Source organism: Spea bombifrons, chromosome 2, assembly GCF_027358695.1.
Source record: "Spea bombifrons isolate aSpeBom1 chromosome 2, aSpeBom1.2.pri, whole genome shotgun sequence".
Classification (NCBI taxonomy): Eukaryota; Metazoa; Chordata; class Amphibia; order Anura; family Pelobatidae; genus Spea; species Spea bombifrons.
The window spans coordinates 37,286,922-37,300,593 of record NC_071088.1 but is presented as its reverse complement, the minus strand read 5'-3'; the positions used below and the strand labels follow the sequence as shown (position 1 = coordinate 37,300,593).

Below are 13,672 nucleotides of genomic sequence, written 5' to 3'. Positions count from 1 at the left end.
TCATTAAACCCAAGCTGCAAATACACACATCCAAGAAGTAACTGCATAGCTATAATTTAGCAGCATGGCCTTTTCTATACAACCCTCACACCTGCACTTCACAGCTTGTATTAGCCATAAGAGGAATAAACACATAATACATTGTGGTACTAGCAGAAAGTATATCCTTTACGATACTCAGTGCATAGAGTTTTATGAGAGGCATAACCTGCGTGATTTAAGAAGTTAACCAGTAGAGGAACCCTTATCTTGTATACGTGGCTTTGCATTGCAGAATTTTCAGAGCCTGGCAAGGTTAATAATATAATAACCTACTCTCTTAGTGATTTGTATGAGTATTTGTTCCCTTATATATTTTGTACTGCTCAGTTCATGGTCACATTGCAAATAAAATCTTTGCTGTTCAAGCAATCAGGACCTTAATGTAAATCCATGATGAAACTTCTATATGAAGACTAGCTGTGTACTCGTTATATTATAGTTTTATTCATAATATTATAGTATGTTTGAAATTGGTGCTGTCCAGTTTTTTAGGGTGTGAGATACAGATATCTCGATGAGATATGTCAATGAAAAAAAACATTTTTCTTAATACTTCGTACACCTTAGTGGGCATTTCCAAAAATTCTAGTAAAGATTTTATCGGAATTCTAATTTCAACCCAAATAGGAAGATGTAACACCCTTCCTATGCTCAGTGCACATTCTTTTTATGGACTGTCTATTAGCTTCTATCTCTAGAAAATACTTCTAAACTCATAGTTCTCTGTAGTCATCTTCAAGGCTCAACCACAGGGTAAAAGCACAGCTGCTAATGGCCCATATAACCTCAGGGGCTCATCCACAGTTGCTTATTTCCATGCTGATTGCTCCTCAATTTGCTGACTGATCACTTTCTTTAAGAGTGTGATTAGAGGCAGAAAATCTGCATGAAACTAAGGTAAAACTGAGACTTCATCTCTCCTATGGTTTGATCCATGAGCATTTCCTGTCTGTATACCGTTTGGAGGTAGTGCTTCCTGTGACAAAGTGTGCGTCTATCTTATGGTCATTAGTGATGTCATCAAACCGCTCCTACTGCTTTACTTTTAACTTAACAGAAAAAATTGACTAATATGTTATACATAGATGTAATGCGCTAGGATAATAAGAAATGTGACGGTTGGTTTTTGAGCTTTGAATTGTAGCGTTTTCTTTGTAGGGAGTGGTCTTTTATGTATAAAAGGTTTTATACATATCTTTTAGGCTTTGACTCTTTTGTCACAGGGTAGGATGTAGGAGCAAAAGACAGCAAATACAAAGCAGTGGGCTTATGTATTATAAGCACTAATACTGGCACCATGAACAGGGAGAAAGTGTAATTCTATATTCTCCCGCTGCCATGCCAAGCTACGTACTGTATATTACCCAATACTTAGTCATAAAACCTTTATTTCATTCCCAAAGTGACACAAGATGGACAAAAGGTCTAATGTCAACTCTAATACAAATCTTCTCTGGGTTTCATGCTCAGCTTGTATATGATTTGGTAACCATCATCCCAAGCATAGATCTGTTTCTCCCTGGGATTATATTTCATACTTGAGTGGGATCCGTATCTTTTAGGAAAGTAAACAATTGGAACATTTTCACTTGATATGGTGCCACTGACATCAAAGACACACTGGATGCGGGAACGACTAGGGAGCTTGGTATTGTACACAACATAGAGTGAACCACAGACCACAAAGGCACTTTCAGCATTTTCTATTGGACAAGGTGTATCCCACATCTGCTCAATCCCAAGACTACTTGGATCTAATTTGGCTAAGCAGATATTCTTTTCATTTTCTTTTGTGGCATAGATTACCCATAACCCTTCTTCATCAGCTACTATATCTATATAATTAAATGTGGATAGTCCATATACAGGAACTTGTTCTTCTATTTGTAACACGGCACTGTCAACCACTGTTTTGTTGGCCAAATTGAACTTGATGACTTGGAATTCATCACCTTGTCGGATGTAGTATAAATTGCCACCATAAACAACGTGTCCAGTACCAATCCAAGGGAACGGAAGTTTAATTTTCGCTGCCTTGCGTGTGGTAGAGAAGAGAGTGAATTCTTTCATGCGGGGGTAGACATACACTGTGTCATTACCAGTTCCATCGAAAACATAGACCTTTTCTGGGTTCTCTATAGGATCCTTCGTCCAAAGTCCAGAAGTGCTTCCAAAGCGCTTTAGTATTTTCATGGCATTAACTTGAGATATGGTGTCACTGCAGTCTAAAAAGCCAAATAGTACAAGTAAATAAACTATGCAAAATAACCTAAAAATATATGTCCCACAAAGCATCTTTTTTTGTGAAATTCACAGACTCAGTATACCTGATAACAATAACTGTAGTTATACAGCACTTATCATAATAATTTAATTTCACCATAAGTGATTTATTAATTCAGCCATACTCTGCACTAGACTCGACTGGAAATGAAACTATTCGGTTTATATGCAAAGTATATTGTAAAAGATTCAATCCCTCTCCGTCGGGGACTCTATAAAGTAAACTCAATTTCAGCATTTTGATTTGTTGTTTTTTTTTTAAAACTTGGGTAGTTTAGGGTTAATGCAGGGCTAGGGAACTGGAACCCATCAGCTGCTGTTAGATAATAGCTTCCTTTAACGTTAGTCTAACAACAGCTGGATGAAAGCAGTTACCTTGCCATGAATTAACGAAACCTACTTACAGGCTTTCCGGGTGACAGGAGGATCCATGATCTCATCTGTTTCCACAATTCCTGGAATCTCAGCCGTGGGGCAACCTATTATAACATGAAAGGTAGGTTCCACTAACTAACCCCAAGACCTTTATACAGTATAAACACAATTTATATCAGAATACAGATATATTGTTCAAAAAGACCGTTGTCCCCAGGCCACCACAATTTGACTTATGATGAAGCACAGGACAACCCCTCCATCCATGTTTGGGCATCTACATTAGGTTTTCTAAGTGAAGCAAACATTAACTTATAAACATCCAGACCTTGACTTAGATCAAAGTCCTCCCCATAGAAAAAAGCTCACACGTGGACCTGTGATCTATTAAACACCATCCTCCCCAAAACCGTAAACAGTGATGGGAGTATTCACAGAGGGGCAGGGGACAAGATACACATAAATGAGGGGGGAGAATTTGGTATAATGGTGCTTCCTTAACCTAGGCTGAGCAGGAGAAGACATGTCTGAGATAAACAAAAAAAAAAAAAAAAAAAGACCTGCTCTTCTGCTGGATCATTGAAAGTAGCCCCTGGTCATTTCCATTTTTAGCAGGCATTACAGAGTGCGGCAGTATGATATACAGAATATTATCATATTGTGGTGCATAATTATTACATGATTAAAAAAAATCTAATAACAAAATTATTAGTAGTAGAAAGCTATTTAGAAAACTATTTAAAATATTTAAAGGTAGATTGAAGATAAAATTAAATGAAATAAGATAAATATTTTGATGCTTGATTATAGTAAACAGTATTTAACATGTAGGGAATATTCTTTATTATAAATAAGATTCTTGTATAACATTTGGCTAGCCTGTATTTAAAACCCACGCCAAAGAAGTACATTTAAAGGAACATTCTACTGCCCAAAATAGTCCAACCATACATGAATATATATTAAAGGACTTCCCGCCAGTCATGGCCACTTGAAGGAGTGAATTGCTGACAGACACGGGTTCTCGTTGAAACTAATAAAAGAGCTAAATGTGCATGCACACAACGGGATTCAACCACCTTGAAATCGTGGGGAACTCCCATGGAAAGTGTTTCTCTTTGCATTTTAAACACAATGATGTATACAATAATATAGCTTACCAATAAAAAAAGCTTGGTTTTAATTAATTTTGTTCCAATTAACTTCCTTATCTGCAGATCTGGAGGCTGCCATTGTAGCCAGTCAGGTGATATTGCGGGTATCTCGCGCCGCTCAAACACCAAACTCTGGTAATGCTAACAAAGTCATGCCTCCATAGGTTTCCTTTAGTCAGACTGTCTTGTTGGGTGACTAACCCCTTAATGACAAAGCCCGTACATGTACAGGCTCAAAATGCATTGTTTTCAATGGGTTTAGGGACAGGCCATTGTCCTTAAGGGGTTAAAACCAAGCCATTCTGTGATTTAGCACAATGCGTCAAGGTGGTTGTCTAGTAGATTGAGCTAAGATAACCAAGCTAAAATTCATATACATGACTAATATGAAAACATTATATATTTAGAAAACAGCACAATATTTTTTTAAGAAGTCATTTTAATGTGATAATAGTTCTCCTAAATTCACTAACTCTAGTTTGCATGGGACCTCTTGATTGAATTTTATGCCATTTGGGAACCTATTTTGTGTGGCGAGCTCATCTCAGTGTTTGTTTCTTCTTATTAGTAGCAGAGAGCTTACAGAAAATCATTACCAGGAGGTGTTATAAATATAATTGCTGCCCTGGATAATTTAGGTAATAAGGACGTCTCATTAATTTTCGTACATGTAAAACCATATAGTATCCCTTTTAAGGTCCTGGATCTAAGGAACCAACTGCTATTAGCATAGTTCATTAAAATTGATAACTTACCTGTCAGCTTTGCATACTTCTCATTTTTTTTCTTCTTTGCATTGTGAAGCTCAGTTAGCTTTTCATCAATGTCCACACATGGTGGTGCTGGGTTCTGGGTCTCTATGTAGTCCACCTCCCTCTCTAGCCGGTCCACGCGTATATTTGTGTTCTCCATCTCATTCCTCAGACTGTCCCGTTCTTTCTCTATATTCTCAAGCAGTTTCAGCACTTGGTTTTTGAAGTCTCGAAGTTCTGAGCTGTATCGACTGCTGTGGTCGTGCCATTGCGCAATCCTATCCTGTAGGCATAGTTTGCAAGGAAAAATACATATGACTAAATAGGAGACTTCATTTAAATGCCAGAAAAGTGAGCAATTCATTGCCACGTCAACCCAATCCTTCTTTTAATTGTATATTTTGAATGACGTGATTGTTCTTAAAACAAGCTAATGCTCAATAAGGTAAAACAAGTAGGTAGTAAAACTCAGATGTCTCTGCTATCATTGCTCTTTTGCTGCAATCAATGTCATTTTCCTGCTGTCTGCTACACATATGTTGCTTCAGCAGAAATCCTCAATTATTTGTAAATTTATGTATACTTGTCTCATGATTTTTGCCCCAATCTCGTATTCCCATGGTCACACAATCTGAAAATGACTTCTTCCTATTCTACATATAAAAGGCTTTTGCTGGCACCGTGCTATAGTTGATACCCCTGCTTGAATGCAGGTGACTCAATTACCTGTATCTTTGAATAATGACAAGCCAATGTTTCCATGAAGACTGCTATTAGAGCCATTTGGTGAGTCATGACATCTGTATGATGGGCTATTTAAGGGTTAAATTTTCAAGAGTCTCAGAGTCAGCTCATTGAGAGCTTATGTGTCTGGAGATATACAGTTCCTGTACTAACTCACTCTTTATCTTTATGTTAAAAACAATTATTCAAATCAACAGACAGAAGAAGCACGGCTGGAGGGTAGGACATTAAAGAAAATATTTAGGGGGCGGATAAGACATTGATAGTTGATAAAAGATTGATACACAATAAATATTTAAAACAATACGCGTTTACCATAGATTAATTTTGAACTGTTTTATAGTTTAGTATAGTTTTAATAGATACAATCCTAAATTGCCTTGAAAATATACTGTGAAGCAATTCAGTTACTCCATCCCCAACTGTACCAGTATTATCTCAAAGAAGAAGCTCTATTTCAAAATGTATCCACATATGTCATATAGCTCCAATGTATTATAAGCATTTACTATAATAAATCAGTTTGCACATTGTACATTTGTCGTAACCCTCTACATATGCCATTCATTTAATTAAGGCCAACAACTTTTACGCAGTACGACAACCTACTCTTACTTACCTCCAACACTCCCATCCTTCCTTGCATGTACTCCAGCAAAGCAGTTTGAGCTTGAGCGTTGATTATGGGGACAAATGAAAGGAGGATGTAGGCCATAATCCCCAGCATGTTTGGCTCTTTCACTAGCCGGCTTCCAAAGGGAATTTTATTGCAGAATCTTGTCCTATTACTGTTAAGGAGCCTCAATGCTGGACTCTGCAGCAGTTCTGTTCTCCTGCGATGGTTCCAGCTCACAGCTTTGGAATGTTTGGCCACACTTTTTTCGGTGGGAGGGACTTCTGCCACATCTCAGCTCTCAGTTTTCTTTGTCTATTAAACCCAGATGTAAGAAAACTGCAAAACACCAACAGCAACCCCTTCATTACCAGAAATGATCAGCAAACCCTATGTTTTAAGGACTTGTACATGCAGGTCATAACCTTTGTTGACACCCATCGGACAGCACTGCGGAATACAATGACATTTTATAAATTAATACATTTTTTAAAGATTTTTATTTATATATTTTATATATTTTTATATATATATTTGTAATGATACAATTTTTTGTAGAAAGACACTAGAACTTCCAGCTATAACGTAAACCCAGATTGTGCAATGCCATCTTTTAATTGACTTTTGTTTTCTTTGTGCCATTATATGTTGCACTTATTAGTAACCATTAATAATAAGCACACAATATTAAATGTAATAATATGAACCATTCAGATAATTGCATTAATCAGCATTAACGTATTGATTTAAAGTACGGTATATTATCTTTAATCCATATTATTGACAGCCGAATACCAAAGTTATAGAACAAATGCCATTGTTGCACAATATAACTTGCAGGCTTTTAAAATAAAAATAAGATTCGAAACGCAGTGGCCTATACTCTTGAATGATGAAATATTAAGGGAGTCACTGCCAGTAAAAGCACAAATTCTTACATTTCACGTCCTAGCTTAATATCAAACAATAAGAATTCAGCTCTAGCACAGAAGGTCAAGGGCTGTTATAAGTGCCTGCACTGTAACATCTGTTCTACTATTCCAAGAAAAAAACTTCTATTTCAAGTTTTACGGTAAAAGGCATGTTTGAAATTTCCACTAAAAACATTGTCTTCTAGAATTTGGCTGTGGAAAATAGTACATCGGAAAAAACAACCAGATGTTTGAAAAACCTATATTTTGAGGACATATATATATATATATATATATATATATAAATCTGAGAAACATCCTGCCTCTTTATATACTAATATTTGTATAACCATTAGTTTAAATAGCTTTTTATTTTTGATTATTGAACAAGTTAATAAAGATCTAATATGAGGGGACAGGGTACATAAATTAAGTCAGAGGAAGTTTTTAGATTTATAAACGAAAAACCTTATATCTGTTGGTTCTTAATAAAGAAGTTGATGTGTGTTCTATAAAAAACCTTTATATCTATTGAAGGACATATATATATATATATATATATATATATATATATATATCCATCCATTTGATATAATACATTTAAAATTGTTTTTAGGAATCAATATACATGCCTTAAGTGAGATACACAACTTTTATATGTATATTTTTGACTATATTTTAAGTGTCACACGCAATTTCGTCATTTGTCGTTTATTATTCTGTGTAGATTAAATCTAGACTTAATGCCCGCGATTGAGATACATTTGCGTCATTTTCAAAACTGAACATTTGGTATCATTGAGGACCGTTCTGACCAAATAGCATGAAATTGTTGAGAGAAGACGTTGGATAAAAATTCTGACACGTGGATAATATGGACTACAAGGGGATTGGACAATGGGAAATGTACGGAGTGTATATACATAGAAAGTGTGGCAGGAATGAACCAATTGGCCGAGCCTATGAATACTTTCCTTAGTTCCTGGCAGTATCTTATATCTAGCTTAGCCTTATGCCTATACAATGCTTGCTTAAACGCCTTCACGGTATTCACCTCTACCACTTCTGCTGGACAGCTATTACATGCATCCACTACCCTTTTAGTAATATTTCCTGGTGTTACCATTAAACCTTTTCCCCTCTAGCTTAAGACAATGACCTCTTGCTGTGGGAGTATTTCTCCTTTTAAATAAACTCTCTTCCTTTATCGAGTTGATTCCCTTTAAGTATTTAAATGTTTCTATCATATCCCCCCTGTCACATCTTTTTTCCAGGCTATATAGGTTAAGATCCTTTAACCTGTCCTGGTAAGGTTTATCTTGTAATCCATGAACCATTTTAGTAGCCCTTCTCTTCTCTGAACTATCTATAATTTTCTTCTGAAATAATTTCAACCACCATACCCCTTTTGGGAACAAAACATGTAGGGTCTGGGTGATCTCTTTGGATTTGGATTTATATTACAATCAGTTTGGGTTCCCTTCTCTTCCATGCGTCTCTTGGGAGTCTCCTTCTCCTCCTGAATATCGAGCAGTGTGTAGACTTCATATTGACACAGATTGAGAAATTGAGCAATTATACTTTGTGAGTGTATTATCATTTTCATTCCTTTGCTCCGACCCACATCTGTTGGAGTCTAGTCTAAGAGGGTAGTCAAATCCATATGATGGATCCGCTGAATTAGTAAAACTCTTCTTTTTGTTCTGTTGCTACAAATTGGAAATTGAGAAACCCCTGGAAGAGGTAGACTCCTGGGCAGACAGCAGCAGCAGCAGCGCCCCCGCGATATCAGGCTGAGAAACACCTAGGCGCCAGGACAAAATTCTGAGTCGCCATGGTGACCTGGTGCCTGGGATTTGTCGAGCCCTGAGCTGCTCCATCCGTGGGTCTCTTTAAATTTCTGCAGACGCCAGTTCACAGGATGGTACTAGCGAGCGATGATGTCATACACTCCATATGTCAAGCCCTGTATTTCCAAAAACTCAAGCTACCTTTTGTGGCTTTTTCAGCTGCTATGAAATGTCATAACTACACACTAGAGATTTTGTCCAATCCCGCCCGCTCCCACAATGTGTGTGTTCCACTCCTGCCCACTCCCGCAACATGTGTCCAATCCCGCCACATATGTGGTCAATCCCACCCGCTCCCGCCACATATGTGGTCAATCACGCCCACCTCCTAACCTAAACTGCAGATTTCCTGCACAGTCCCGCAAGGCTGCCTTCTTGTTGCTCCCTCACAGCGTCTCTTGTTCGCCCAGGAACACAGCGGAGTCATGGGAAGTGACGTCACATCACGTGACTCCGCTGTATTCCTGGGAAGTGACGTCACATCACGTGACTCTGCTGTATTCCTGGGCAGAGCAAGAGAAGAGATGCTGGGAGAGAGCAGCGCGAAGGCAGCCTTGCGGGACTGCGCTGGATTACATTGGCTGACCGCCCGCTCCCGCCCCCAAAACACCAGCAAGACCTCCCGCTCGCACACGTTTTTTGGCGGGTCTCGTATCCCAATGCAGTCACACTGTCTGCAGCAATCATCAAACAACTAACACAGCATGCCACTAAGGCTCTTGTCCATGCCCTAATTATCTCCCGTCTTGATCACTGTAACTCTATTTTAGCCGGTCTCCCTCTTAACCGTCTCACCCCTCTACAATCCACCATGAATGCTGCCGCCAGACTTATCTTCCTCTCACATCGCTTTACTAACGTTTCTCCCCTCTGTCAGTCTCTTCATTGGCTGCCTGTGCTCTTGAAGATTAATTTCAAAATCCTCACTCTTACTTTCAAAGCCCTTCACAGCAGTTCCCATCCCTACATCTCCTCACTCATCTCTAAATACACTCCTAACCGGTCTCTTCGCTCATCCAATGATCTCCTTCTATCCTTTCCTCTGATTTCTAGTTCTCATGCCCGCTTACAAGATTTCTCAAGGGCTGCCCCTATCCTCTGGAATGCCCTCCCCCGGCCTATCCGTCTTTCTCCGTGCCTTTATTCCTTTAAAAAAATCCCTCAAGACCCACTTCTTTAAGGATGCTTACAACATAGCACACTAACGGCCTCCCATATTCCCATATCACCTTTCCTACTCCTTCTCCTGCAATACTTTTAACCCCTTAAGGACCGGGCTCATTTTTCGTTTTGTACCCTGTGGGACCGAGGCTGTTTTGACACTTTTGTGGTGCTTGTGTTCAGCTGTAATTTTCTCCTCACCCATTTAGTGTACCCACATAAGTTATATATTGTTTTTTTCAGGACAAGATGGGCTTTCTTCAGATACCATTATTTTGATCGTATCATCTTATTTACTATAAAAAAAATAAAAAAAACATGGTGAAAAATTGAAAAAAAACACATTTTATGACTTTTATTTGAAAAATCTTTTACTCACCTAAAAAAGCAAGTAAAAAAACTAGCTAAATAGATTCTACTACTTGTCCTGAGTTTAGAAATACCCAATGTTTTTATGTTTTTTTGCTGTTTTTTGTAAGTTATAGGGCAATAAGTACAAGCAGCATTTTATGATTTCCAAATCTTTTTTAACAAGTCTGACTCCATCTCCTCTTTGGAACATCTTTGAAGCCGGTTAACTCAATTTAACCCCCTCAAACCATATATTTTTGAAAACTAGACACCCCAGGGTATTCCAAATGCTGTTATTTTAACCCTTTCCATGCACCATATTATTTTTTTTTCCACACAAATTGTATTTTAGTTATAGATATACAGGTTCTGGTATATGTCACTGTCAAACAACACCCCAATATGTGTTCAGCAACATCTCCTGAGTACAGCGATACCCCACATGCATGGGTTTGTCAGATTGTTTGGCTGGTAAAAGGCTGCTTTTGGGGCATGCGTAATTCAGGTGGTCATTTGGTCATTGTGCCTCCCTCTCCTCTTTGGAATATCTTTGAAGCCGGTTAACTCAATTTAACCCATTCAAACCATATATTTTTGAAAACTAGACACCCCAGGGTATTCCAAATGCTGTTATTTTAACCCTTTCCATGCACCAATTATAGAACTACACTTTGTCAAACTTTGTAATAGTAATTTTTTTTATTTTTTTTTCACACAAATTGTACTTTAGTTATAGATATACAGGTTCTGGTATATGCCACTGTCAAACACCCCCCCAATGTGTGTTCAGGAACATCTCCTGAGTGCAGTGATACCCGACATGCATGGGTTTGTCGGGTTGTTTCAGATTTAAAATGCCACATTTGGGAAGTGCGCTTTTTTTCTCCATTTTGGTCAGTCTGTACCTATGCCATATCTTTGAGCTAGGCCACTCCAATTTACCCCATCAGCCATTTTTTTTATATATTAGACACCCCTTGGGTATTTGAAGTGCTTTTATTTTAACTCTTTGTTGAGATTTTTGAGAAATTTTAGCACTTGCTCAAAATAATAAACTTTATTTTTTAATTTTATTTTATTTTTTTAATACTTTTTTTATATTTTTTTTACACATTTTGCTGGTACTGGATGGTTCATCTAGTGACATCACTGCATAATTATTTTTAAATGTTAGTACATTTTTTTTAATTTTTTTTTCCATTTTTTTTTTTTTTGAATATTTTACTAATCACATAGTGATTAGAAAGCTGGGCTCCATTGACTTGCATGGTTGAATGCAGTACCTGTATTCAACCAGCAAGTGGAGCCAGTTCTCTAGAGGGTCTGGAGACCCTCTAGCGAACTTTTTCGTCTCTATTGTTTTATTTCCCGGGCCGCCGCCATCTTGCTTGATGGCGAAGATCACCGGCAGCGGCGGCTGTGACCGCTCTCCGGAGCGGTCACAGCCCACCTAGAGGTAAGTGTTTGGTGTCGCTGGATGCCTCCTGATCGAGGCATTCCAGCGACACCATTTAAGTTTAGGAGGCGATCGTTGATCGCCTCCTAAACGCTTTTAAAACGGGCGTCCGCCGCCATACATTGTATGGCGGCTGTTGACGCCCCGGGGAGGGGCCAGACATGGCCCCCGATGCCGATCTCGGCCTTGCTGAATGCCTCGACATCGAGGCATTGCAGCAAGGCCGTTTAAGCGAAGAAAGTGATCCTTGATCACTTTCTAAGCTTATTTAATTTTTTGACGGTTCAGGACCGTCAAAGGTCATTTAGTGACCTTCTTGTTATGACGGTCCTGAACCGGCAAAGGTCGCGAAGGGGTTAATAGTGTGGCTGGTCTATCCCTAACACCGGCACTTTTACCTATTGTGTAATACCCCCTAAATCCCTATAGACTGTAAGCTCGTTTGAGCAGGGCCCTCCTCACCTGTTGTCAATTTGTTATATGACATGCTACGTGTTATGTCCTGTCTACCTATTGTATAGTGCAATGGAATTTGATGGCGCTATATAAAACAATAATAATAAATAATAGATACACTATAAGACCAAAAGTGCGTGGATACTTGACCATCACATCTACAATATGAGTTTGTTGGACAACCCAGTCTAAAAACCATGTGCATTAATATGGAGCCTCCCCCCACTTTGTGGCTATAATAGACTTCATTTTTCCGGGAAGGATTTGCACAAAATATTGGAGTTGAGTCCGCAGGAATTTGTGCCCATTCAGCCAATAGAGCTTTTGTGAGGTCAAGCACTGATGTCGTACAAGAAAGTTTGGCATGCATGTTTAAGATTATGTAGAAAAAGATGACAGGTTGTAATCTTTAATTCTTTATAATACATTGTGTGTGTTCTGGCAGTGATCACATAGAAGTGGGCAGCATGGCCATCAATTCCAGACCATCCTGGAATGCCAGATGGATAAAAAAAAACTTCATTGACAGAGTAAATCCTTCAAGGTTCTTTTAGAAATCAGTGTGAACTTCTTGAAACTCTATGGGTCTATGTCTAGTAGGTTCATTTAAGATAACATAACTAGAATACATAGAAGTGACTAGTATGTAACTGTCTATAAGCATTACATGAAAACCGTTTTAAAAATGGTGTTTATAATGTTACTAGTAATAAAAAATAAACGGTGGGATTTCACCTTTAGGAGAGCTGTAAGGGATATGTAGCCTTGCCTAACCTCTCCCATAAATAGGAGAGGGTAATGTCCATTCAAGCATTCTCAGAATTTCACTTCAATTAAAGATGTAGTTTATTAATGCACCAATGCTTTTATCAGACTTTTTTCAAGAAATACAGAGTAGACATTGTTAATGTTTTAAATGATTATTGTAGCTGGAACAGCTGATGTTTTATGGAATATCTTCATAGGCACACAGGGGCACCTTATCAGCAGCCATCACTCCTGTGTTCCAATGGTATGTTGTGTTACCTAATCCAAGTTTAAGTTTAGATGGCTAATTGGTCATTAGAAAACCTTTTTTATAATGTTTCAGCTAGAAATGTTTTTTTTTTTGTTTAAACAGCTACATGACCATGAAGGTTTGAACTGTAGTTTGTGTTTGTGTGTGTGTGTGTGTGTGTGTTATACATATACTTACTACTTTTGTGTTTGTTTCAAGCTGAGTTTTTATTAGTGATTTTTCCATGATTCAGATTTCAATAGTTTCATACATCACATAGCACTGTTTAATAGAACTCTGCTGCCACCATGTGCCCTGTTTGGTCATAAAATGTTAATATCAACAAAACAATAATTATTTCATGTTAATGATTGGGCTGCATTAAATTAATTTTAGGGCACAATTACATTGTTCTCAAACTATCGAACCTTCACAGGAACCAAGTTTGCCCAAAGCTGTGCCAATATGTGTAGGGCGGATTAGGAAAAAATACAATATATATATATATATATATATATATAGAAGCA

General features: G+C 38.0%; 1 protein-coding gene across 2 annotated transcripts; it reads right to left on the bottom strand.

The window, feature by feature from the left end:
- Positions 1–1,413: 1,413 nt before the first annotated feature.
- On the bottom strand, positions 1,414–6,213 carry OLFML3 (olfactomedin like 3). Of its 2 annotated transcripts, XM_053457548.1 has the most exons (4): positions 5,970–6,213; positions 4,610–4,889; positions 2,730–2,804; positions 1,414–2,267 (listed from the first exon to the last, which is right to left on the bottom strand). In XM_053457548.1, exons 1-4 carry the CDS (start codon positions 6,075–6,077, stop codon positions 1,480–1,482), a joined length of 1,251 nt encoding a protein of 416 aa, XP_053313523.1. In that variant the 5' UTR covers positions 6,078–6,213; the 3' UTR covers positions 1,414–1,479. The 2 variants fall into 2 exon arrangements, with proteins under 2 accessions (XP_053313523.1, XP_053313524.1); XM_053457549.1 differs by lacking the exon at positions 2,730–2,804 and having other exon boundaries at positions 5,970–6,212.
- Between the last annotated feature and the right edge of the window lie 7,459 nt (positions 6,214–13,672).